The 27,637-nt window shown below is 50.3% G+C and overlaps 1 protein-coding gene across 1 annotated transcript; it reads left to right on the forward strand.

The window, feature by feature from the left end:
- Positions 1–313: 313 nt before the first annotated feature.
- ZNF541 (zinc finger protein 541) lies at positions 314–27,391 on the forward strand. The gene is made up of 15 exons (XM_059665495.1): positions 314–669; positions 5,330–5,573; positions 7,801–9,640; positions 11,391–11,449; positions 11,708–11,867; positions 12,078–12,245; positions 13,341–13,665; positions 20,831–20,894; positions 21,463–21,605; positions 22,007–22,110; positions 23,407–23,482; positions 24,262–24,350; positions 26,140–26,280; positions 26,462–26,643; positions 26,727–27,391. Exons 1-15 carry the CDS (start codon positions 363–365, stop codon positions 26,893–26,895), a joined length of 4,071 nt encoding a protein of 1,356 aa, XP_059521478.1. The 5' UTR covers positions 314–362; the 3' UTR covers positions 26,896–27,391.
- Positions 27,392–27,637: the final 246 nt, after the last annotated feature.

Here is a 27,637-nt window from a genome sequence, read left to right on the forward strand (position 1 = left end):
GCTGGAAAAGAGGTCAGTTCAGTCCACCATGTTGCTGGGAGTCCTTCCATTTATTCCTTACAACCATTTTATGATGGAAGCTGCTCTTATGCCCAATTTACAGATGAGGAAACTGAGTCTCATGGAGCTTAAGTGACTCCCAGGGTCATATGGCTATTAAGTGTGAGAGAACAGACCCAAATACAGGTCTGATTGAATTCCAAGTCCACGTTCAATACACTACACTGTGTTGCCATCTGGTAATTTTGATTCCTCCTTGTTCCTTTCTAGGAATTAGAGACCAGTTCTCTCCTCCCTGAATCCTTGCACGGCTTTGCTCACCTGGAGAGTAACTCTTGGCCAAAACCTGGCAGCAGATAACCATGGACCAGTACAGCCTTGGGGAGGAGGGTGCCCTTCCATCCAAGAGGCACCTCCCTTCCTTATCCGAGAGCCAGGGGCTCCACTGCAGTGACACCCTCAGCCGGGACCTGGGTCCCAGCACACGAGACCTGCTCTACGCTGGCCTGAGTGGCTTGGACCTGGACCCCAGCCTCCCAAAGCCCGGTGTGCCCAGCGAGGCCCTGGCGGACAATTCAGATGCAGTGTCCCTGTACTCGGGGAAGGACAGTGACTCCGTGAAGGTGCTGGAGGAGTATGCAGACCCGGAATCTCAGGCTTCCTTACAAGGTAACGCTGTCCCTCTAAGGCCCAGGGCCTGGCGGGCTACAGGGGGTTGGTCTGCCTGATTGGTTATGGAAGTGTCTCTTCCACAGATGAATAGGGAGCAGTTACCCTTCTTCCACTTGGGACTTGTTCCCAACTTCCGAGTCGAGAAAACTTAGCACTGGTGTTAGGGAACGATGCTGAGAACGGTGGCTGTTTGATATCCCAGTCTCGCGAGTGGTGTGGGCAGACCTTCGAGTGTACGGGAGGCTTTCCTCTCCGTCACCACTGCTCAGAGGCCCTTTCACATTTCCGAACCCAGCCGGGAGCCTGTCCATCGCTGCTTCTAAACTGCCCAAGCCCAGGGTCTTTATCCGTAAAGTGGGGGGCAGCAACACCCTCCCTTCTTCCCCAGAGTGCCAGTGAGAGAAAGCAGCAGAAGACATGAACGCAAATGCACTTTGCAGACTGTGAAGCTCTGGACAGATGAGGGTTATTTTGTTATTTTTACCCACATGTTAGATTTCATTTCAGACAGCCCATCGGTTCGTTTCGAAGTCTTTCTCTTCAGCAGTGGAGGAAAAAGGGCGAACCACTGTGATGAGTGGTTAAAAGATCCCAATTCCAGCAGGTCATAATTGCAAGAGTTTCTTCCAAAGGTTGATGGAACTTGGGGACTCAACAAGGGCTGAGTCACATATGTCGTCACCTGTTGGGAATGGCTGAGGGCATTTCCCCAAACCTGAAAAGGGATGATTGTTGCTGCCAGACAGCGCAGGGCATCTTAATCTACATGTTACTGCCTCCTACTGGCCAAACACCTGAACAGCCATAGGCTAATTCCCCCAAACTGACAATGCCTCTGTATCAGAAACCCTGACCCTTTGAAGTATATACATCTCTGCCTTGCCTCAGGACAATTTGTGTTAATAAAAAGCATGGGGTCCTGAGACTGAGGAGATCTTACTTCCTTTTAGCTAAGCTACTCTGACCCCCATATGCCTTTAAAATTATGCTTCGTCTCTGGACTCATACTTAAGTTACTCACAGCCCCTTCTCCAGATTGCTGAACCCTTCTTAATGCCGGAACAAGAACCCCGGCAGTTTAAAGGAGGAAAAACAGGCCTTCATCAAATCTCCTTTCGGTTTGCCTTCAGGCTTCCCCACAAGATAAATTCCGTTTTGGTTTTCCATCCTCTTTATGGTGGCGGGTAGGTTGCTCAGATGGGTTGACTGAGCCAGAGCTCCTTGAAGTTTATAGCCACACTGTGCGCGTGGAAGGGCACATGTGAAGCAGCCCTGCAAACATGTTAACCTTCACTGGAACAGGCAGCTCCCAAAGGGCCCTGGAGACTTGCTGACATGAAAGCCTTCTGAGCCCCCACTCGCATACGATGTGGAAGCCAGGGCGTTAGTCTTGTCACCATGTAGGAACAGTGGCTAAACGAGAAGTCGTAGGTTCCTGGGACATCTGAGTGTCGTAGGCAGCAGGCCAGGTCGGGGGATACAGTGAGGAGGGTTTTCAGCCCAGGCCACAAAAATCACCTGGAAAATGCTGGTAAGTGCAAGTGCTAGTGTGTGCGCATTGTGCTGGGCAGAAACACTGTAGCCTCCCCTGATTTTCACAGGGGTCTGTGCACCCCTCCCCCACAGTGTTACAAATCATTAGTCTAACTCAGCTTTTCCTAATTTGTGATATATATATATATATATATATATATATATATATAGATTGATTTCAGAGAGGTAGGGAGAGGGAAAGAGAGAAACATCAATGATGAGAGAGAATCATTGATTGGCTGCCTCCTGCATGCCCCCAACTGGGGATTGAGCCTGCAACCCAAGCACGTGCCCTTGACCAGAATCAAACCCGGGACCCTTCACTCTGCAGGCTGATGCTCTATCCACTGAGAAAAATGAGCTAGGCCCTAATTTGTTTAAACTTGAAGTTTTTCATCTCATTTTTTAAAAGGGATCTACTGAACATTAAATTTCTATTCTTTACACTTCTCTAACATAAATTTAGGTCCATATAAATGCATATACTTATGTTAATTTTTAAAATTAGAAAAGTAGTGCATATTTATTAAAGAAAACTTAGGAAATAAAGCAATGTAATAACAAGAAAAATCCCTACTCTGGCTCCCACATGTAAATTTTTAAAAATGTGAGTAAAGTCACTCAGAAAAACATGGTTTTGCAGAGGTGTATTAAGTGTATCATTCTCTTTTTAAAACTTAGAGTATCTACTTACTTTTTAAAAAAAAATATATATATATTATATTATTGATTTTTTAGAAAGAGGAAGGGAGAGTGAGAGTTAGAAACATCAATCAGCTGCCTCATGCACACCCCCTACTGGGGATGTGTCGCAACCAAGGTACATGCCCTTGACCAGAATCAAACCTGAGACCCTTCAATCCGCAGGCAGGTGCTCTATCCACTGAGCCAAACCGGCCAGGGCGAGTATCTGCTTTCTTACATGCAGGTAGACCATGCAGTGGTCACTGTAGCAGTCATTTATCCCGTTGTGTTGTTTGACCATATTCTTGTTCATTAGGCTGCAATAGTGTTTGTGAACAACTCTGCACATCAAGTTTTCTTTTTAGTTAGTTCTTTGGACATCTTCTAAAAAAAATGTGTATTGATTGATTTTAGATAGAGGAAGAGAGAGAGAAAGAAACATCGATTTGTCATTCCCCTTGTTGATGCAGTCATTGGTTGCTTCTTGTATGTGCCCTGACAGGGGATCAAACCTGCAACCATGGGGTATCGGAACGACGCTCTATCAGCTGAGCTACCCAGCCAGGGCCTGAACATTTGCTTCTAAGTCAGTTTGCCCGTCGGAGAACGTACAGTTTTAGAGCTCCTTTAACAATTACTCTCTGGGAAGATCAGGTGCCTTCCCAGACCAGTGACTCTGTTTGCCTATTTTTCAATGTCCTTGCTAATTTTTCAAAACAACGTTTTGTTTTCTAGTTTAATAGTTTCTTTAATGAGCATTTTAAAAGTAACTTAGCAAGGCCAGGGCTTTCCCCTGAGGGATGGAGGCCTGTTTTTCCTCATTTAAACTGTTGGAATCTTTTAATCACTCATCACAGTAATTCTCATTTGAAGAAGATGTAAGCCAGGCAAGTGAAGTGACAGATGGTCCACCCAGAGGCTCAGTTGGGACAAAAGTCTGGCTCCTTCCTGCTGTGTTTCTCACACTGCATCTCAGCCACAGAGACTTGCCATCTGGGTCCTTCAGTGCCGTCCCCTCCCCTCCCCCTTCCCTGGCCTGTGACAGTCACAGATCCTGCCTCTAGCTTCCTAGCTGAATGGTGAGTTCTCAGCTTGCCCTCTCATGCAGGCTGTTCCATCCCGAAGACCGTCCAAGGGGCAGAAAGGCCTCCCATTGCTCATCCATCCAGCAGTCCATTGAGCACCTGCGAGTGCCCGGATGGGAAGTCCAGCAGCTGGAGCAGGGAGCCGGCAGAGTCCCGCGTCCATGCCCTGGACAGCTCTCGTGATGTGAGACCAGCTCCCTTGACCCTTTAGTCACCAAACCCAGCTCTGTCCCTCGGAACAAGACAGAGCCATCCACTCCCTCCTCCACACGCTGGCCCTTCAGATGTCTGAGGACATCGCCCCTCTCCCCCCAGAACATTTCCAGCCCCTTCAGTTCTTCAATGACATGATTCATAAAAATACCCTTTTATCATTTTACCCCCAGAATGCAGGAAACATGGACAATTCAGATACACAAGAAGAAGAAAATAAAAATGACCAGTCAGTTTATTCTGTTTTCTGAATACATTTCTTTTTCTTTTTCTAAAACTGGGACAGTTCTGTTTTGCAACAGGCTGCTTTTTTCTGGCTTAGTGCAGCATGAACGTCCTTTCGTGTCATCGAGCATTTTTCTGCGTTTTATCTGAAGTGCGTATGTCAGACACCATTTAAACCACCATGCCGTGACCTGCATGCCTCCTGTCAGATATTAGTTGTTTCCAGCATTTCTCCAGGAAAAACAGTGTCGCCGTTGAGACCCTTACAGCAAACTCTACTAGTCTACATTTATTTCCTTCGTTAAAAACCCCAAGTAGAGCCCTAACCCGTTTGGCTCAGTGGATAGAGCATTGGCCTGCGGACTCAAGGGTCCCAGGTTCGATTCCGGTCAGGGGCATGTACCTTGGTTGCGGGCACATCCCCAGTGGGGAGTGTGCAGGAGGCAGCTGATCGATGTGTCTCTCTCATCGATGTTTCTAACTCTCTATCCCTCTCCCTTCCTCTCTGTAAAAAAATCAATAAAATATGTTAAAAAAAAACAAACCCAAGTAGAATTGACTGGGAGAAAGGATTGAGACTCTCTTAAGCTTTTGGAGTGTGTATTTCTGGATTGTCTTTCTCGGGGTGAAATGGATGGGGTGGTCAGGAAGCCCCGCCCATCTTACCCAAGGAGAGCCTCAGACTGCTGCTGTCCCCTGGAGCGGGGCCCCAAGACTGGGCCCCTCCTGCAGGTGCGCCGACCAGCTGCCTTCTCTCCCTCCCCTGGCCCTAACCCCCGTTTCCTCTGAAGGAAAGCTGCTGACGTGGGGGTTCCCGGCCCACTCTCCCCAAGCCGGCCCTGCCTCTCAGCTGCAGAGCCTCCAGCCGGCTCCTTGACAGCCCCATGTCTCTAACCTGTGCTTTCTCCCCTGTTTAGAGCTGGGGCTGGGCCCGCTCAAGGCGCCTAAAGACACTGACGAAGGAGGCAGGGCGAGCTCGGGGAGTGCGAGGAAGGGAAAGCGGCAGCACAGCTCCCCCCAGAACCCGCTTCTGGACTGCAGCCTCTGCGGGAAGGTGTTCAGCAGCGCCAGCTCTCTGAGCAAGCACTACCTGACGCACAGCCAGGAGAGGAAGCACGTCTGCAAAATCTGCAGCAAGGCCTTCAAGCGGCAGGACCACCTGTACGTAGGAGTCTGGTCCTGACAGCTCTGCAGGGGGCAGGGGCGGGGGGGGGCGCGGGGGGGTTAGGGGCAGGAGCCTTCCCTTATCTCCTCCACCGCCTCCCAGATCAGCTTTTCCCACCCCTCCTGGATGGTCTCACCTCCGTGTTCCCCAAATGGATGTCAGCTATGCTGAGCCCCAGACTCCCCCCTCTCACACTGCCAGTGCTCTGGGGCAGGGCTGGCACTGCCCTGGACGGGTCACTGTTCGGAGCCCCCAAATTCACACCAGGGAGGAAGTTGCTGCTGCCATGTGTAGCCGGGACCCTGGTGGTTTAAAGACACATAGCGGCTCGCTCCTGAAGCAGTTCTGAGCCCCCGAGTACCATTCGGAGTCCCTGGTGGGTGTCAGGGCGACGAGTCTGCATGCCATGAGGGATATGTGCTGGGAGAACACTGGGCATGGGAGTGTCTGAAACGCCTGCTTCTAGAACACGACGATGAAGTATTAACTCTTGTTTTTCTTTTTGAACTCCTTTCTTTTTTTAGAACTCGATTTTTTTTTTTTTAATTCTTGATTTTAAAAAGAAAGCCCATGATAAGAGTTAGGGGCAGAACTTCCTTTGTTCTTGATGTCTGGGAAGTGATGACCTTTTCTTGCTAGTAAGGAAGGAAAGACCGGCTTTTCTCAAACCAAGAGACTTGCACGTGGGAAGTACATCCCTTGCATTTGTACAGCACTCCTAACCCTTACCGGAGGCTTTGATGAATTTACCTTTTGTTGTTGTTAATCCTCACCTGAGGGTATTTTCCCATTGATTTTTAGACAGTGGAAGGGAGGGAGGGAGAGAGAAGGAGAGAGAGAAACATTGATGTGAGAGAGACATAGATTGGTGTCTCCCGCACATGCCCCAACCAGGGCTGCGGAGGGATTGATCCTGTAACCCAGGTATGTGCCCTTCACTGGGAATCGAACCCGAGACGTTTCAGTGTGTGGGCCAACGCTCTAACCCAGCGGTTCTCAACCTGTGGGTCACGACCCCTTTGGGGGTTGAACGACCCTTTCACAGGGGTCGCCTAAGACCATTGGAAAACACATATATAATTACATATTGTTTTTGTGATTAATCACTATGCTTTCATTATGTTCAATTTGTAACAATGAAAATACATCCTGCAGATCAGATATTTACATGACGATTCATAACAGTAGCAACATTACAGTTAGGAAGTAGCAACGAAAATAATGTTATGGTTGGGGGTCACCACAACATGAGGAGCTGTATTAAAGGGTCGCGGCATTAGGAAGGTTGAGAACCGCTGCTCTAACCATTGGGAACACTTCCCAGGGCTGATTCATTTATCTTTTCCTTTATCCTCTTGCCCACTCAGACCCAAAGGGAAGGAAGTTAATTTGCTCGTGTCACAAGGTGGTCACAGTTGAGCTAGAAATGGGTCTCCGGTTCCTTCTCCGCTGCTTCTCTCAGGGAAGCCCCAGCCGGCCTGAGGGGAGGGACGTGCTATTCCCTGGACATGCCCCACGGGCCACATTGCAACTGTCCACAGGGACTGTGGGGAGCCCAGAGGGTGGCTGACTCATTCGTGTATGTTTATAATATATTCATGTAGATATAAACATAATATACATTTGTATTCATTGATATTTGCAGAAATTGTGGGCACATTTATCTGTTTTCCAGAAAGTGTTCTGATTGGGCGTCTGGACTTTTTTCTTTTTTGCTGCGGGGGTTCGGGGAAGAGGAACCCAAGGGGAAGCAAACATTCCTGTTAGAGGATGGGTGTCCCCCGCTAGCACCTCCCCCGTGCGCCCTGCAGAGCTCTGGTTCTCGGGGCTGCTCAGAGAGGCTCCTTGGAAAAACGGTTCTGTGGCAAGCGAGGTTGAGACGTGGAAAGTCAAACAGATGCTTCCCTATCTGCTGCGTGGCCTTTACATTTTGCTCCTGTGCGCTGTGATCCTCCCAGGAGCATATGTTTTTTCAAAACTTATTTGCCAGCTGAGCCCAAGTCCCGGGGGAGCAACTCTGGAGGACTGGTGTTCCTCGGGAACCCACTTTGGGGAACTCTGGCCCGGCTTCCACTGATTTTTTTCAGATAAGGGGTTTACTTAAAGGTGAGGGAGAGGAGCACCCCTTCCAGACGGCTTCTCCCGAATCGTGGGGCGCCCTGGGGTCCTCTCAGTGGAGGCCCTAGTGGAGCCTGCTGACTTCCTTCTCGTGTGTGACTCCAGGACCGGGCACATGCTCACCCACCAGAAGACCAAGCCCTTCGTGTGCATCGAGCAGGGCTGCAGCAAGAGCTACTGCGACTACCGCTCGCTGCGCCGGCACTACGAGGTGCAGCACGGCCTGTGCATCCTGAAGGAAGCGCCCGCGGAGGAGGAGGCCTGCGGGGACTCCCCCCACGCCCAGGAGGTGGCCGGCCTGCCCGCCCCCAGTGGCCTGCGGTCCCTGATGCCCCCAGAGGCCAGGTCCCCTGGCTCCCTCTTGCCCAACCGGGACCTCCTGCGCTGCATCGTGAGCAGCATCGTCCACCAGAAGATCCCTTCTCCCTGCCCGGCCCCAGCAGGGCCTTCAGACAGCAGCGAAGGGAGGAACACGGCCTGTCCCTGCCCACCCTCATCCGGGTCCTCCTGCGCCCCAGCGAGCACCCCAGGAGCCCTGGGCCCTGAGGTTCCCGAGAAGCCGCGTCCCCCGCAGAAGGAGCCTGTCGCCGACATGTTCACAGCCGTCCACTCAAGGGCAGCAGAGAATGGTGGCCCCGACCCGTCAGAGCCAGAGCCTTGGCTGCTCCAGCTCCCATCTGCCCTGGAGGGCTGGCCTGAGGGCGGCCCCCTGCCTGCCTGCCTGCCTCTGTTCCGAGGCCAGACGGGCCCCTCCAGTTCCCAGCCATCCAGCCACAACTTCCAGTGGCTCCGGAACCGGACCCTGCCCGGCTGCCCCAAGAGCAAAGGGAGCAATGTGTTTGTGGTCCACAAGGCCCCGGCGGTGCAGTCCCCAGAGGGCCCGGAACCCGGCCCCGGGCCCAACAGCGCCTCCCCCAGCAGGGAGCCCTCCCCCAGCTCGGGCCTCAGTCTGGAGGATGTGCTGCCCTCGCTCCTGAAGGCGCCTGGGGAGGCCTCCGGTGACCCCAGACATGCCAGCGGGGAAGATGACAACTGGGCCTCCAGAAAGAGCCGGTGTGACTGCGACACGTTCCCGTGGCAGAACCCTAGGGAGCCCGGCCTGCAGGACGCCCAGAAGCCGGGTGGGCTCCCGTCGGACGCCACCCCGCTCTTCCGGCAGCTCTTCCTGAAGTCGCAGGAGTCTCTGGTGAGCCACGAGCAGATGCAGGTGTTCCAGATGATCACCAAGTCCCAGCGGCTCTTCTCCCACGCCCAGGTGGCAGCCGCGTCCTCCCAGCTGCCGGGCCCCGAGGGCAAGCAGGCCGCCCTGAAGTCAGGGCCCTGGTCGCAGCAGCCCCTGCCGCTGACGCCCAGTGCCGACTCTCTCCGTGCCGGCCCTGGGAACCCGGAGCCTGAGGGATCCCCAGTCCAAAGGAGAAAAACCGCACCTGCTCTCCCCAGAGCAGCCTCTCCTGGTAGCACGAAATGGGACTCGAAGGGCGGACCGAAGGTGGCCACTGCCCCACCGTCCCTCACGGCATCATCTCTGGACCCTCCTGACAACCCAGACATCTCCTCTCTGGCCAAGCAGTTGAGATCTGCAAAAGGGACTCTGGACCTGGGGGACCTGTTCTCCCCCGGCGGCCCACAGAGCCAGGCAGGGGGCGACCAGCCGCCTGGAGCCCCGGGCCCCGGGAAGCAGACCCAGGCTGAGAACGGCGCGGCGTCAGGAGCCACGAAAGGTGAAAAGGGCTCGGCCTGCACCCGGGGCGGAGGCTACAGGCTCTTCTCCGGCCACCCCAGGGCCCAGCGCTTCTCGGGCTTCCGGAAGGAGAAGGTGAAAATGGACATGTGCTGTGCCGCTTCTCCCAGCCAGGTGGCCATGGCCTCCTTCTCCTCGGCTGGGCCTCCAGCGGACGCCCCCCGGGACTCCAAGTCCAAGCTGACCATATTCAACAGAATCCAGGTACCACGGGGGTTTAGTGTAACCGCAGGGCTGAGCACCCATCGCCATTTCAGCCCCAGAGAAACCCCCACTTCGTTGTCACCCCCAATCTCTCCATCCCTCCCAGCCCCCGGCAGCCAGGAATCTACCTTCTCTCTCTCTGGATTTGCCTGCTCTGGACATTTCATGTCATTGGATCATACACCGCCTGGCCCTCTGTGACCGCTGCTTCCACTCAGCGTAGTGTTCCCAAGTTGGTCCACGCTGCAGCACCTGTCAGTGCTCCATTTTCAGGGCTGAGTAATATTCCTTCGTACGGGCACCTCACATTTGTTCGCCCGTTCATCACTTGGCCCTTCTTGGTCAGTGTGAATAGTGCTGCTGTGGACATGGGTGTCCATGTTTGTGCAGGCATCTGTTTTCATTTCACTTGGGAAATACCGAGGGGTGGAATTGCCGGGTCAGATGGTAACTCTGTGTTTGACCCTGTGAGGAACTGCCCAACAGTTTCCAAAGCAGCTGTATCGGTTTCCATTCCCACCCACAAGCCATCGAGGGCTCCAGTTTCTCCAGGTCCCGCTAGCTCGTCGTCCTGTTATCATAGCCTTCCTCGTGGCCGTGCAGAGCTCTCCTTAAGGCTTCCTTTGCATTGCTCTGATGCCTAGCAGTGGTGAGCATCTCTCTGCCCTATATGCTTATGGGCCATTCGCAGATCTGTTTTGGATCAGTGTTTATTCAGATTCTTTGTCCATTTTTATTTTTTTATTGATTTTTAAAGGAAGCGGGGGAGAGAGAGAGAGAAACATTGATGTGAGTGAGAAACATTGACTGGTTGTCTCCCGTATGCTCCCTGACCAGGGATTGAACTTGAAACCTAGGTGTGTTCCCTGATCAGGAATCGAACCTGCGACCTTTTGGTGTACACTGCTCCAGCCAACTGAGCCACTCAGCCAGGTCTTTGGCCATTTTTAAATTGGGCTATTTGACTTTTTATTATTGAGCTATAAAAGTTACGTATTATGAATGCAAGTCCTTATCAGACATACATGACTTTCAACAATTTTCTCCCATTCTATGGGTTTTCTTTTCACTTTCTTTTTTTTTTTTTTAATATGTTTTTATTGATTCTTAGAGACAAAGGAAGGGAGAGGGACAGAGATAGAAACATCGATGAGAAGGGAAACATCAACATTGACTGGCTGCCTCCTGCACACCCCCTGCTGGTGATTGAGCCTGCAACCCAGGCATGTGCCCTGACCGGGAATTGAACCAGTGACCTCTGGGTGCATGGGTTGACACTCAACCACTGAACCACAACAGCTGGGCTCACTTTCTTTTTTTTATACACTTTTAAAAATATATGTTTTTATTGATTTTTTAGCGAGGAAGGGAGAGGGAGAGATATATATAGAGAGAAGCATTAATCAGCTGCCTCCTGACCAGGATCAAACCTGCAACCTGGGTATGTCCCCTGACCGGGAATCAAACCAGTGACCCTTCCATTTATTTATGCGTTCATTGATTGTTTCTTGTATGTGCCCTGACAAGGGATCGAACCCAAAACCTTGGTGTATCAGGACACTGCTCTAACCAACTGAGCCAGCCCACAGGGCTGTCTGTTCTGGCTTCTGTTTTGGTGTCATCCAAGAGACCATTGCCCAATTCAAGGTCGCAAAGAACTACACCTGTATTTTCTTGTAGGCGTCTTAGAGTTTTAGCTCTTGCAAACCTCATTTCTGATATGTTGGCTCGGGTGTATTTTTATCTTCAGGGTGGAAATATCTACCGGCTCCCCCATCTGATGAAGGAGGAGAACATGGCAGGCGGATGGTAAGTTTAGAAGTCCCTCCCCCCACATCTGGGGGAGCTCAACCCCTTCTCTTCCATGTGCTGGCCCCGGGTAAGCGAGCTCTGGATGTGTCAGTCCTGACTTCAGTGCGCCAGGCCCTGAAGAATTGGGGTGTCATCTCCATTTCTTAGGGTTCATCTAGAGTTGTCAGTGGACGAGACTTAAAAAAGAAAACTGGAGCCAGTGATCAGGGACAGAGTCCCATTCTCGCCTTCTTCCCTCCTGCATGTCTCCCGCAGTAGCCAGCAAAACGGGGGCCCAGCAGACTGGGCAGAGCCAAGGAGCACGTACGTCTGCAAGAACTGCAGCCAGATGTTCTACACCGAGAAAGGGCTGAGCAGCCACATGTGCTTCCACAGCGACCAGTGGCCGTCGCCGCGCGGGAAGCAGGAGCAGCAGGTGAAGGGCACACGCCGTAGAGTCTGTGCTTTCAGGGGTGCTGACAGGCTTGGGGGAGAAAAGGACTGGGGGCCATTTATCTCAGGATGGAGATGTCCTCCATCGTCTGGGGGAGCCTGAGGAGGGGCCAGGAGTCGGAACTGCAGGCTGGAGCAGTTCTTCCGCTCCCCACTCGCTGTTTCTCCTAAAGAGCCATCTCCTCTGCTCTAGGTGTTTGGCACCGAGTTCTGCAAGCCCACGAGACAGGTGCTGAAGCCAGAGGGGGACGGGCAGAGCCCCCCCGGAGCCAAGAAGTCCTTGGACAACACGGCCCCTTTGGAGCTCTCCATGTCGGTGCCTGCGGCTCCCACACACCGAGTCCTGGGGAGCACGGCCAAGGTGGGTGCTGGTCAGTCCACGTCCTTCCTGCTGCTCTCCCTCCCGACCTGCTGGCCCAAACGCACAGGCAATCCTGACTCCAGAAGAGCTTGGTGTGCGTGTTCATTCACTCACTCGTTCGGCATCCGCTGAGCCTCCTCTGTGCCGGGCCCGGTGCTGGTGACACCGTGGTGACCGTGAAGGCCTCTGCCCTGCCCTGCAGTAGATAGACCCACCCCAGACAGTGATGACCCAGAGTGGGCAGGGCAGGCTGGCAGAGGGAGCTGTGGGAACCCTGAGAGGGCACCAGAGGGCCAGCCTGAGGAGGTCAGGGAGGACTTCCTGGAGGTGGGGGTGTGGGAGCTGAGACCTGGAGGATAAGAAGGAGTAAGACTGGCAGAGGGGAAGGGAGATTGTGTGGAGGTGAGAGGACATGGTAAGTTCAGGCAGTAGGGCTTTCAGCGTGATACTAGAGCAGCTGTGGGCAAACTACGGCCCGCGGGCCGGATCCGGCCCGTTTGAAATGAATAAAACTAAAAAAAAAAAAAAGACCGTACCCTTTTATGTAATGATGTTTACTTTGAATTTATATTAGTTCACACAAACACTCCATCCATGCTTTTGTTCCGGCCCTCCGGTCCAGTTTAAGAACCCATTGCGGCCCTCGAGTCAAAAAGTTTGCCCACCCCTGTACTAGAGGGTCCTGCCCGGAACAGCACAAGCTGGACGTGGGGACAGGGAGCCTGGGTCCCATTGTGCATCTCACAGGCGCTGTGATCACTGGGAGGGGAATACATTTTCGTTTTGTCACAGTCACTCTGACTCTGGCCCCCGCTGTCTAAGTGCCAGGCGTGTTAACCATTGAAACTGGCCTCACACGTTTCCAAACCCGCTGAGTCAGGGCCTCTCCTTGGAGTGCGGGTGCGTGAGAGGCTCCAGCCTTGCACGTCACAGGCAGAGCCTCGGGTCTGGCTCCGGGGGGTGGCCCTGCCCAGCCTCCTTTGTTAAGGCTCTCGGCATGGACAGCAGGGGGTGTGCCTGTCACGTTTCCCTGAGGACTGAGCTGTGTGGCAGGAGCCTGTGACCTTTGTGGGTCTGAACTGTCTTCTTCCCCAGGGCCAAGAGAAGGACATGGAAGAGAGAGACAGCAGGGAGAGCAGCCTGCACAGGAAGCGGAAGAAGCGCCCCCAGCCCAAGGCACTGTTCATCCCTCCGCCCCGCTCCACCTTCGGGGAGCCAGGCCCAGGAAGATGCCACCAGAGCTGCCTGCGGTCTCCGGTGTTCCTGGTGGACCGCCTCCTGAAGGGGTTATTCCAGTGCCCTCCCTACACGCCACCCCCAATGCTCAGCCCCATCCGGGAGGGGTCTGGGCTGTATTTCAACACGCTCTGTTCCACGTCGGCTCAGGCCAGTCCCGACAAGCTCATCAGCACCACGCTGGGTGAGTGAGGCCTGGCTGGAGCTCCCGGTCATCACACGGCCGACCTCCTGTGGACCAGACCCACTCTCCCTTTAGCGTTCGGTCCAGAGATTCTCCCGCCTGTGGCTGTGGGTGCCATTATAAGTGTCGCAGGACCATCTAGATGGTGGCCAGCAGCCTTGTAGGTGCTTAGAGTTTTACAACCATAGAGCCATTTAGCCATTTACCCTTCTGCCTACCCTCCACTTAACTTTTTAAACAGCTTTATTGAGATACTAGAGGCCCGGTGCACGAAATTCATGCAAGAGTAGGCCTTCCTTCCCCCGCTGCCAGCACCGGCTTCCCTCTGGCACCCGGGACCCGGGCTTCCCTCGTAGCCCTGGCTTCATCGGGAGGGACGTCCGATCTAATTAGCATATTACGCTTTTATTATTATAGATAATTTACATGCCTTATGAACCACATTTAAAATGTACCGTGTTTTTTAGTATATTTACAGGGCTGTGCAGTCATCACACAGTCAATTTGAGAGCATTTTCATCACCCCCAGAAGAAGCACTGTCACCCCCATAGCCCCAGCGCCCCAATCTCCCCAGCCCCAGGAAACGACTGACCTACTTTCTCCATGGATTTGCCCATTCTGGACATTTTGTATAGGTGGAATCATACGTGACATTTTGTGTGTAGTTTATTCATTTAGCATGTGTTCAAGGTGCATCCATGTAGCGTGGATCAGTGTTTCGTTCTCTCTATGGCTGAATAATATCCCATTGTCGGGATGGATCACGTTTTATTTATCCATTCATCAGCTGTGAGCATTTAGGTTCCCCAGTTTGGGCTATTATAAGCAGTGCTATTATGAACATTCATGTACAAGTTTTTGTGTGGATGTGTGTTCATTTCTCTTGTGTAGAAACCTAGGAATGGAGTTGCTGGGTCATGTGATAACTATGTTTAATCATTTAAGGAATTGCCAGACTGTTTCCAAAATGACCGGGCCGTTTTAAGTTCGCACCAGCATTGTATGAAAGGCCCAGTTCCTCCACAACCTGCCAGGACTTATGTCCATCACTTTTTTTATAACCACATTAGGTGCAAAGTGTCATCTCTTTATGGTATTGATGGCTAATAATGTTGAGCATCATTTCATGTACTTATTGTCCATATGTACGTCTTCTCAGGAGAAATGTCTATTCATCCTTCACCCATTTAAATGTTGAGTTATTATCTTTTAATTATTGACTTTTGAGAGTTCAAGTCCCTTATCAGATATATGATTTTCCTGCAGATATTCGATCTCATTTTGTGGGTTGTTTTTTCGTTTATTTATGGCAATGTTTGCAGTACAAAGGTTCATTTTGATTGAGTCCAGTTCTTTCTTTCATCACCTGTGCTTTCAGGGTTGTATCTAAGATTTTGCCTGACCAAAGGTCACAAAGTTTTACGCCCATGTTTTTTTCTAAGAGTTCTATAATTTTAATATAAAATTTCGTTCTTTGATCCAATTTACATTTAGTTCTTTGATCCATTTTAAGTTAACTTTTATATTCTGTGTAAGGTTAGGATCCAAATTCATTCTTTTGCATGTGGGTTTACATTGTTCCAGCACCATTAGTTGAAAAGATCTTCCTTTTCCCATTGAATTGTGTTGCACCCTTGTTGAATGTCAATGAACCATGAATTATTTGAGATTTGTTTTCCTTTTTAAACACATTTACATCTATAGATTTCCTTCTAAGCATTGCTTTAGCTACATTTTGTAAGTTTTAGTTTGTTGTATTCGTATTTCCATTCATCTCAAAGTATTTTCTAATTTCTCTTTTGATTTCTTCTTTGATACATTTATTATTATTAAGGAGTGTTGTTTAATTTCTACAAATTGCCTTCTTTTTAAAAATATCTTTTTATTGATTTCAGAGAGGAAGGGGAAGGGGAAGAGAGAGAGAGAGAGAGAGAGAGAGAGAGAGAGAGATATCAATGATGAGAGAGAATCATTGATCAGTTGCCTCCTGCACACCCCCACTGGGGATTGAGCCCGCAACCTGGGCATGTGCCCTGCCTGGGAATCTAACCATCACCACCTGGTTCATATGCTGATGCTCAACCATTAAGCCACACTGGCTGGGCCAAATTGCCTTCTTTTATTGATTTTTTATTCTATTGTGATCAGAGAACATGTGAATTCAGCCCTTCTGAATGTACTGAGGCATGTATTATGGGCTAGAATATGTTCTATGTGCATTTGGGAAGAATGTATGTTCTGATGTTTGGTGGAATTCTCTGTAGATATCTGTCATATCTAGTTAGTTTATAGTGTTGTTCCTTGTTGGTCTGCTTAGTTGTCCTAGCGATTATTGAAAGTATTGAAATCTCCCACCATTATTTTTAAGTTGTATATTTCATCCTTCAGTTCTTTCAAGTTTTGCTTTCTGTATTTTTAGATTATGTTTTTAGGTGCATACATGTTTATAATAGTCATCATGTCTTCCTGATGGCTTGGCTGACCTTGTGTCATTATGATATGATTGTGATATCAGTTATACTATAATTGTATTACCTCTAGTACTATTTGTCTGACAGTATAGCCATTCCGTCTCTTTTAATGGTTGTTGTTTGCTTGGTATGTATTTTTCTGTTCCTTTATTTTTAACCTATTTGTGTCTTTGAACATAAAGCATGCCTCCTGTAGAGAGCATTAGTAGGAGCCTACATTTTCTAAGCCAATCTGACAAACTGCCTTTTGATTGGTTTGTTTAATCCACTCTCATTTAATGTTATATTAATGTGGTTGGATTTACATCTGCCATTTTCTTTTCTTTTCTGTAAGTCTCATGTATTTGTCTCCTTTTGTTTTTCCTTTCCTGCTTTCTTTTGTGTTAAGTATTTTCTAGTGTTACTTTTTCTTAGTCATTTCTTAGTGGTTGCTCTAGGACCTACAACATACATATGAAATATGAGAACCTTTGCAGATGTGCCACAACTTATTAAGAACGGAACATAGAGCCCTAACCGGTTTGGCTCAGTGGATAGAGTGTCGGCCTGCAAACTCAAAGGTCCCAGGTTCGATTCCGGTCAAGAGCATGTACCTTGGTTGCACACACATCCCCAGTGGGGAGTGTGCAGGAGGCAGCTGATCCGTGTTTCTCTCTCATCAATGTTTCTAAGTCTCTATCCCTCTCCCTTCCTCTCTGTAAAAAATCAATAAAATTAAAAAAAAAAAAAAAGAACGGAACATAGAAACGCTGCTCTTTCTATCTCTGTTTCTGTAACACTTTTATTATTATTGTTATACTAGGGGCCCGGTGCACGAAATTCGTGCACAGGGTGTGTGGGGCGGGGAGTGTCCCTCAGCCCAGCCTGCCCCCTCTCACATACTGGGAGCCCTCAGGTGTTGACCCCCATCACCCTCCAATCGCAGGATCGGCCCCTTGCCCAGGCCTAACGCCTCTGACAGAGGCGTCAGGCCTGGGCAGGGGACCCTCATTTCCCCCCATCACTGGTTCTGCCCCCAGCCCAGGCCTGATGCCTCTGGCCTAGGCGTCTGGCCCGGGCAGCGGGGACCCACAGCTGTAGTGGCCCCGCGATCGTGGGCTCCGCTTTAGGCCCAGGCAAGGGGCCCCTAGCTCCCGGGACTGCCAGCTTCGACGGTGCCCAGCTCCCATCGCTGGCTCCACCCCTACTTCCTGCTATCACTGGCCAGGGTGGAAAAGGCGCCTGATTCTCCGATCATGCCTGGGGGCAGGGCAAAGGCGGCCCCAGAGCCGCCTTTGCCCTGCCCCCCAGTTCTTAGCTCCCCGCTGGGTTTCCGATCACTGTCAGTGGCAGGGGGCTTCTTCCTGCTTTCCCTTTCGCCTCCCTGCATTGTGCCTACATATGCAAATTAACCGCCATCTTGTTGGCAGTTAACTGCCAATCTTAGTTGGCAGTTAATTTGCATATAGTCCTGATTAGCCAATGAAAAGGGTATCGTCGTACGCCAATTACCATTTTTCTCTTTTATTAGTGTAGATTACATATCCATATGTTAGAAACCAACAAGGCATTGTCATAATTATTACTTTATATAACTTTATATCATTTTTAAAACAGAGAGAATAAAGGAAAGGAAGCAAATGCCATTTATAGAGTTTGTTATATTAACCTTATTTTCCACTTCTGATCTCTTCATTTATTCCTGTGGATTCAACGCTACTATCTGGGTGTTGCTTCTTTCCTCCAGGGCAGCTCCGCTCCTTGGTGCTGTTCTCGTCACATATTTTACATTTCCGTGTGTTACAGGCTTACACTGCATACTGTTTTATGCAAGGGCTTTTTAAGTCAATTTAAAAGAGAAAAATACTGGCTTTTGTAATTACCTATGTAATTACCTTTACCAGTGCTCTTTTTTTTAAGTTCAAATTTCTATCTGATATCACTTCCTTTCAGTCTAAAGAACTTTCTTTAGTATTTATTTTCATTATGGAGATATAATTCACATACCATACAGTTCATCTCTTTAAAGTATAAATAATGCAATGGTTTTCAGTATATTCACAGAGCTGTGCAACCATTACTGTTATCAATTTTCAGACAATGTTACAACCCCCAAAAGAGGCCCCACAGTCAATAGCAGCCACTCTTTCCCCTGCCCTACCTGAGCCCTAGGTAAGCACTAATCTCCTTTCTGCCTCTATAGACTTGGCTAATCTGAATATTTCACGCAAGTGGAATCATACAATATTTAGTCCTTTGTGATTGCCTTCTTTCACTTTGTATAATGTTTTCAGGTTTCACCTATGTTGCAGTATATATCAGTTCTTCCTTCCTTTTTAATGGCTGAATGATATTCCACTTCTTTTTATTGAATCTATTGGGGTGACATGGGTTAATAAAATTATATAGGTTTCAGATACACACTTCTAAAATACATCATCTGTATATTGTATTGTGTTCACCACCCCAAGTCTCCTTCCATCACCATTTGTCCCTCCTTTACCCTCCTCTGCCTCCTCCACCCACTTCCCTCTGGCATTCACAACATACTGTTGTCTGTATCCATGAGTCTTTTCTTTTCTTTATTTAATCCCTTCACCATAATCCACCTTTAATATTTCTTGTACTAAAGGACTGCTAGCAATAGACTTTCTCAATTTTTATTTATGTTATGTTTTTATTTCACATTCATTTTGAAAGGTAATTTGCTGAGTATGAGATCCTTGGTTGACAGTTTTTTAATTTCACCAATTTGAATATGTTATCCCACTGCCTTCTGACCATTGTAGTTTCTGATGAGAAGTCAGCTGTTAATCTTACTGGTGCGCTTGTATATAACAGGTTAATTTTCTCTTTTGGCTTTTAAGATCTTTATCTTTGGCTTTCAACATTTTGCCCACAATGTGTTTGGATGTAGAACACTTTGGGTTTATCCCACTTGGAGTTTATAGTGTTTCTTAAATGTGTATCTTGTTTTTCATCAAATTTGGGAAGTTTTCAGCCATTAATACTTTAAATATTTTTGAACCTTTCTCTTTTTCTGGTCCTCCCATTACACATATGTTGTTGCAGTTAATGACATCTCACATTTCTCTGAGGCTCTCTTCATTTTTCTTTTTTCTGTTTTTTTTTTTAAATATATTTTATTGATTTTTTTACAGAGAGGAAGGGAGAGAGATAGAGAGTTAGAAGCACCGATGAGAGAGAAACATCGATCAGCTGCCTCCTGCACACCCCCTACTGGGGATGTGCCCGCAACCCAGGTACATGCCCTTGACCAGAATCGAACCTGGGACCTTTCAGTCCGAAGGCCGATGCTCTATCCACTGAGCCAAACCGTTTTCTGTTTTTTAGATTCCATAATCTCCATTGATTTATCAGCAAGTTAGTTTATTGATCATGTCTCCTATCTGCTCAAATCCATTGGGCCTCATTTTGGTTCTTTTTTTAAAAAAAAATGTAATTTCTGCCTCTTAATGGTAATCTTTATTTGATGAGACCTTATTTTTATACCTCCCTTTAATTATTTAAACGTGGGAATTATGGGGAGAGTACGCCCCCTCTCCTTGACACCTACCTGGGTTAGAGTACTCCGGGTAGAGTCTGGTACAGAGCTGGAGGCCCGGTGGGTGAGGGCATGGGCCATGGCTCAGATGTCACAGATTCTCATTGTTCTTGCTAAGATTTGGTCAGTTTTCTTGAGTATGCCTTTAAGACAACTTCCAGAGACTTTAACTTAGTGTTTTTAATATAATTTTTATCAGTTAATTTGTTGTTGTGCTGAGTTCCTTGCTGTACTTTTCAGAAGTCCTATCCACCTTCCATGTAATCTTTTTTCAAAAGTTAACTTTTTTGTGATAAGAATAGTTAACATGAAACTTACCCTTTTAACAAACGTTTAAGTGTGCAATACAGTATTTTGACTATGTTGTACAGCACATCTCTAGAACTTACTCATCTTGCTTACTTAAAAATTCAATGCCCATTGATTAATAACTACTCACGTCCCACTCCCTCAGGCCCCGGAAACCACCCTTGCACTCTTGGATTATGTGGATTTGACTATTTTAGGTACTTCGTATAAGTGGACTCATATAGTTTTTATCTTTCTGTGACTGGTTTAGTCACTTAGTCTAATGTCCTCAAGGTTCATCTGTGTTGTTGCATATTACAGCATTTCCTTTGTTAAGGCTAAATCGTACAGTGGGGCCTTGACTTACGAGTTTAATTCGTTCCGAGACCGAGCTCGTTAAGGAGCTCGTTAACCCAAATTACTCTGTCAACTCAATGCAAAAAATCGGAGGAGAGACAGCTGGTATCTGAAAAAAATCGTTAGTCGGGACACTCGTAAGTCAAGGCCCCACTGTATTCTGCTGCATGTCTGCACCACATTTTCTTTATCCACTCACCCAGCAATGGCCATCTGATGGTTGACACCTTTGGCTATTATGGATAGTGTTGCAGTGAACATGGGCGTGCAGGTATCTCTTGAGATCCTGATTTCTTACTGTTGTCTATATCTTTCCTTCTGGATAAATACCCAGGAACGAGATTGCTGGATCCTATGGTAACTCTATCCTTAATTTTCTGAAGAACCTTTCTACTCTGCAGGCTTCAAGAGCCTGCTTTCAGCCACTCTGGGGAGGTAGACAGAGGGACTCCGTGGATCGCTTCTCGTCCGTCTTCTTGAGACTTTTCGTTGTGTGTTTTCTAGATCAAGTGGATGTTTCTTTCGGCATCTGTGTGGTAAAGGATGACACCAAAATCAGCATAGAACCGTGAGTTGGGGCTGGCTCAGAACCTGAGAGTCCTAAGCGGAGCTGCCTTTACCCTCCTTGCATTCATTCCAGTGCCAGTTTTTCCCACGGGCTCCTGCATCCCGGGGGGGATCAGGCCTAGCTCCAGAGCCTCCCAGGAGAGGAGGGGTGGGTTTCTCCGGGTACTTGTGGGACGTTCCCTCAATATTCCTTTGTCCAGACATACCATAGTTGGGGCCATCGGGAAAGAATGCCCAAGGCCCTGGGGTTCTAGGTAGAATTGGTGATGGCACAGTGGTTAAATGGATGTGGCCATGGATGTTGATGTCAGGTATCAGCATGTACGTCCCTTGTCCTAGACCCCAAGAGAGACCCCTGAGGCCAGAAATCTGGCAATAAAAGAAACTGGAGGAAGGAAGGAAATATCCCTTGAGAGGTTTCTGGAAGGCCCGCACGTGGGTCAGGGTGACCACCACGCAGCACGGCAGCGATGGTGGAGGGTTTCCACAGAGCAGGGCACACCTTGCACCTTCAGTTCCCATCTTAGTCACGTGTATCTCGCGTGTCTGCGTATGTGACCTCATTGCAGACACATCAACATAGGAAGCCGGTTTCAGGCTGAGATCCCGGAGCTCCAGGACAGATTGCTGGCCGGAATCGATGAGCATTTAGCTTCTCTGGTCTGGAAGCCGTGGGGAGATGTGATGACCAACCTGGAAACGCAGGATAGAGGTGGCTGGGACTTCGGGGCCAATTTCCCAAGGCCTCCCCCCATCTCCAAGGCATTTCTCCTCCCAGTTCTCACCTTGACCAAGAAGCAGGGTCCCCTGGGATAGAGAGCAGGGGGTGGGGGGGGGGGGCGGGTAGAACTAGCCCTCAGTCCAGTATTGCTTCTCCCAGGCCCCAGGCTCCTGCCCCCACCTCTGTTCTCACTCAGTAGCTGTCCAGGCTGTTCAAAACAGGCGCCCGGAGCAGGGTTTCCGCCCTTCCTCCTTGGCCCTCCCTTCCCTCAACCTGCTTTGAGCTGAAATGTGAGGCCCCCCTGTCCGTGCTGTCAGGGAGCCTCCTCCCTGGCCCTTGCTGACTCCCTGTGTCTCCCCCTTGCACCCTGCTGGGGCGCCCTTTGGGAACAGTGACCGAGCTCTGCAACGTGGCCTGCTCCAGCGTCATGCCGGGAGGGGGCACCAACCTGGAGCTCGCCCTGCACTGCCTGCACGACGCCCAGGGCAACGTTCAGGTGAGGGGGCTGGGGCTGCCGTGTGCCTTCTGCGTGGGGTGGCAGCCGTGAAAACGGAAGGGAAGGCTGCTCATCCGCCCCCATGCGGCCCTGGGATGGGTGTGGCCCTTGAACACCAAGGGGGATGAGCAGACGCGGGCTCAGTAAATCAGTTATTTATTTAGGGAAACAGCAGGGCCCAGGCTTCCTCTGAGCCCTCAGGGGCAATGAGGAGGGGAGCCTAGTAGACACAACGCAGGTCCTGCATGGATCTGGTTTATTTATTGAGCTGTATCTTTTTTATCGCAAGCCCATGCGTGAAATCCTCTGGTGCAACTGAAATGCCTCTGCTGTCTCCTGAGGCCCTCCTCACAATCCTGAGGTTTAGAAAAGAAATTAAAAGTCCAACTTGCCCTGGCTGGTTTGGCTCAGTGGATAGAGCGTCGACCTGCGGACTGAAGGGTCCCAGGTTCGATTCCGGTCAGGGGCACATGCCCGGGTTGTGGGCTCGATCCCCTGTGGGAGGCGTGCAGGAGGCAGCCCATCAATGATTCTCTCTCATCATTGATGTTTCTAACTTTCTCTCCCTCTTCCTTCCTCTCTGAAATCAATAATAAAATAAAATAAAATAAAATAAAAATTCCAACTCCGAGGAGTGGGAGAGGAAAATCAAGTTAACAAGTTAGGGAGCCAGTGCCCCAGTCCTGCTGCTTCTCAGCAGAGAGGCCACAGTCGGTGCTCAGCAGGGCAATCACACGGCTGTTGGCTCCCACTGACCAGCTGATGGCGGGGCACTGGGCAGGGCCCACTCCCTGGCCCGCGCTTGGTTTAAGGCTCTGGCACCACCGTCTTGAAATACTTCATTTTTTAATAGAACGGCCCATGTTTTCATTTCGCACTGGGCCCTGCACATACCCAGCCCGTCCTGACCAGGGTGGTGCTGGTGAGCAGGACAAAATCCCTCTCTTCATGGGGCTTAGAGTCAAAACAGGAAATATGCTTTAAAAATTATTAGTGCTATGAAGCAAATAACGCGGGGCCATGGGCAAGGGCAGTGCTCCCAAAATGCTGGTCCTTGAAGAAAATAAGGAGCTTGAGCCAGAAGCAATCCGCACACTGTTTCCTCCATAAGAAAATCTTGCTACGCAAACAGTGTCAGCCGCCCCCAACAGCGGCTCAGGGTCCAGTCGACGTGCCCACAGACGGCTCCCAGGTGGTGGCCAGTGCCAGGACCATCCACGCTTGGGGTGGGGAAGCTGGAGTCGTCTGGAACGAATGAGACCGTGAGTAAGTGGCCTGCCACCCCTCTTGTTCCAGGTTGCCCTGGAGACCCTCTTACTCAGAGGCCCCCAGAAGCCGCAGACTCACCCACTCACCGACTATCGCTACACAGGTGACTGGAGCGAGGCGCCAGCGTGGTTTCGCCTGGCTGAGACCCCCGAACCAATCAGCTTCGATGGCAAGCTCTGCTTGTGCTCTGGGTGGCTCTGCCTTCCTTTCCAGAAGGGCCTGCCCCCTCCAGGGCGACTTAGTGGGCCCTGTGTGCTTCTAGGTCAGCGGTTCTCAACCTGTGGGTCGCGACCCCTTTGGCGGGTGAACGACCCTTTCACAGGGGTCGCCTAAGACCATCCTGCATATCAGATATTTACATGACGATTCATCACAGTAGCAACATGACAGTTATGAAGTAGCCATGGAAATAATTTTATGGTTGGGTCACAACATGAGGAACTGTATTTAAAGGGCCAGAAGGTTGAGAACCACTGTTCTAGGTGGACCCTACCTACCCCTGGCCAGTGGCTCCCTCCTAAGCTCCGCCCAGCCAGGAAGTGGATGCTTCTGGCCACGGAGAGGCGGAGGCGGGCTCAGGTCGGGTTGAGCACACCAGCCCTGAAGTCAGGCGGTCTGGGGTCGCCACCTACCCTTGGCAAGTCTCTTACCCAATGGAAGGCTCAGTGGCTGCATTTATAAAATGGGGATAGCAGCGGTCCCTCCCTGCTGAGGGTTTTGTGAGGATTGTATGAGGTAAAGCCGATAAGGGGCTTAGAGAATGCGTGGCACATAATCGGTGCTCGGTGATGGGAATTTGAAAAGGAGGGCGGTCAGCATTTCAGCCATGGCTGTGGTCCCAGAGGAGACATGTCTTTCCCTCCTCGACTGTCTGTCCGGTAGGTTCAGACATCTGGACTCCCATGGAGAAGAGGCTCTTTAAGAAGGCGTTCTGCGCCCACAAGAAGGACTTTTACCTGATACACAAGACGGTAAGGCACATGGTGGGCTGTGAGACAAGGCCTCGCTCACACAGCCGAGCCAGAGCTGAGGGAGACCAGTCAGGGGTGACGCTGCTCATTTGTAAACAGTTTGTAATTTAAAAAGCCATTGTTGCCCAGCCAGCGTGGCTCAGTAGTTGAACATCGACCTATGAACCAGGAGGTCACGGCACCTGCCCGGGTTGCGGGCTCCAACCCCAGTGTGGCGTGCAGGTGATCAATGATTCTCTCTCATCATTGATGTTTCTCTCTCTCTCCCCCTCTCGCTTCCTCTCTGAAATCAGCAAAAATATATTTTATAAAAAAAGAACTAGCCTTTGGTTTTGCTGGTTGTTTTTTAGTTAGTTGATTTCTGCTCTATTATTATTTCCTTTCTTCTGCTTGAGTTGGGTTTAATTTGTTCTTTTTTTTGTTTCTAAAATTGGAAACTGAGGTCCCTGATTTGAGACTATCCTTCTTTCCTATTATAGGTGTTTCGTGCTGTAAGTTTCCTTCCAAGTACTGCTTTGATAAATTTTGCTATGGTGGGTTTTTATTTGTATTCAGGTCAAAGTACTTTTAAAATATATATATATTTTATTGATTTGTTCAGAGAGGAAGGGGGAGGGATAGAGAGTTAGAAGCATCGATGAGAGAGAAACATCGATCAGCTGCCTCCTGCACACCCCCTACTGGGGATGTGCCCACAACCCAGGTACATGCCCTTGACTGGAATCAAACCTGGGACTTTTCAGTCCGCAGGCCGATGCTCTATCCACTGAGCCAAACCGGTTAAGGTGGTCAAAATACTTTTTCTCTTTTGATTTCTTTTTTGACCTGTGAGTTATATAGAAAAGTACATGATTTAGTATTCAAATATTTCAGGGTTTTCCAGAGTTTTCTGCTACTGATTTCCTATGTGATGTAATTGAGGTCAGAGAAATACTTCGTATGGCTTGAATCCTTTAAATGTATTAAACATTGGTTATGGCCCAGAACACAGTCTGCATCTGGGTAAATGTTCTGAGCACCTTTAAAGAAAGTGTATTTTGCTGTTGCCGTGTGGAGTTCTATAAATGTCGGTTCAAGATGGTTAATATTGTGGTTCGGGTCTTCCATTCATTTCCTGTCCACTCGTTCTAGCGACTACTCAGAATAGGATGTCACAATATTTGGCCCAGGCCTGGTGGCTCAGTTAGTTGGAGCGTTGTCCGGAACACCGAAAAGGTTGCGGGTTCAATCCCCAGTTGGGGCGTATACAGGAGGCAATTGAGCAATGTTCTCTCACATCGATGTCTCTCTCTCTCTCTCTCTCCCTCCCCCCCCCTTTTTCTCTCTCTAAAATCAATAAAAAGCAATACCCTTGGGTGAGGATTAAAAACGTTATTGTTAATGGGAACACTTCTTAGTGGAGGGAGGAGCAAATGGTGGGGTCCGAAGGCCCCAGGATCAAACTGTGCCCTCCAAGCCTCCTTCTCCCCTCGTGGGCCTTGGTTCTTGCAGAGGCTGTGATAGCCACTGCATGAGGGCATTCGCTTTAGTCCCTGGTGGGAAGCGGGGCCTTCGGCATGACGTCACAGTGAGCGTCCTGCAGTCACCCTTCGTGCGCCTCTCCCCACAGAGAAGGGCACTGGGCGGCCTTGCTGCTCAGATGGTCTTGGCTGAGGTCACTTCACTCTGAAGCCCTCCATCACCTGGACGACTCTGTCGTGTAGCGAACGGGCATGCCCAGCCAGAGAGGGAGCGTGTCCGCGTGGTGGCTGGGGGCTGCCCATCGCCAGTTTCTGTTGTCTTTCCCTAGATCCAGACCAAGACCGTCGCCCAGTGTGTTGAGTATTATTACATCTGGAAAAAAATGATCAAGTTTGACTGCGGCCGAGCCCCCGGGCTGGAAAAGAGGCTCAGGAGAGAGCCGGATGAAGCAGACAGGACAGAGGCAAAGGTAGAGGGCCTGGGCGTCTGGAGTTCAGTGCTGATCTGGGTGTCCGCTGCCCGTCCATGCTGCCCGCCCATGCTGGGGGTGGGGAGGGTTTCCCTGCGAGGACGTCTGTGCCCTGTGTCCCTGCGCCTCCCTCCTAAGGGCTGAGGGTCAGCCCCGCCGGTGGTTTCTGCCCCCTCTGCAGGTCACATGCAGCCCTCGAGAGAGACCTAGCCACCGTCCAACCCCCGAGTTAAAGATAAAGACCAAGAGCTACAGGAGGGAGTCCATCCTCAACTCCAGCCCCAACACCGGCCCCAAGCGGACCCCAGAGCGGCCGGGCAGCGCGGAGGGCCCGAGCGTGTTTCCCTGCAGAGAGTGTGAGAGGTACCGGCCCTTCCCCGAGGCACTCAAACCGCTGCCTCCCACCCTCCCCCTGCTCTGACCCGGGTCCTCTGGTGACTCCACAGGGTGTTCGATAAGATCAAGAGTCGAAATGCCCACATGAAGCGGCACCGGCTTCAGGACCACGTGGAGCCCGTCGTCAGGGTGAAGTGGCCGGCGAAGCCCCTGCAGCTGAAGGAGGAGGAGGAGGACGAGGAGGAGATGGGGGCTGACATCGGGCCCCTGCAGTGGTGATTCCGGGCAGGTGGCCAGCGGGGCCAGGCAGCAGTGGGGTGGGGGCCCCGGCCCTGCCATACCTTCCTGCGGCCTCTCCAAGGCGTTTGGGGCACCCCCTGCCTCCCCCACACCCTCCCGTGGGCCCGCCCAGCTTGCAGACACGGTGGGCATCTGACAAGTAGCAGGAGGCGCACAGTCATTGGACAGCCGCGAAGTCCCAGCCGGCTGGTGCCAGAGCTCCACTCCTTTAGGGTCATAGTCTCTCCCCTTCCTTCAGTTCCACTCGGGAGCAGGGAGGCTGGGGGAGGGAACACGCTAGATCTGGGTAGCTCTCAAGTGTTAGCCTCCGTTTGGGGTTTGGTCCCATTGCTGGGTACGGCCAAGATGTAGAGAATCAGTGGGAAAACACCTTCAGATGGCACCGTGTGGGGGCCCTTCCAGGGCTCTCTGCATTCCAGATTCAGCCCCTGGTCTTGCAATGACTTGTACATTGTTAGGTTTTTTTGTACGTGTCGACTTGTAAATCTTATTAAATTGGGTTCTTGAGCAGCTGTCTTCTGGCTTCCCTGGACCCTTGATCTGAGAGGCTTTCGCGTCCCTGCCGCTTGCTGGAGCCCAGAGATGAAGGACTGAGCCCTGGCCCTGGAAGAGCTGGGGCCTCGGACATCCATTCGGCAGTCACATGCCCTGGCGTGCGCCCGACAGTGCCCAGGCATGTGGCAGACAAGGCCCTCTCCCCACGCAGCTTACATTTTGGGCG

Source organism: Myotis daubentonii, chromosome 15 (genome assembly GCF_963259705.1).
Source record: "Myotis daubentonii chromosome 15, mMyoDau2.1, whole genome shotgun sequence".
Classification (NCBI taxonomy): Eukaryota; Metazoa; Chordata; class Mammalia; order Chiroptera; family Vespertilionidae; genus Myotis; species Myotis daubentonii.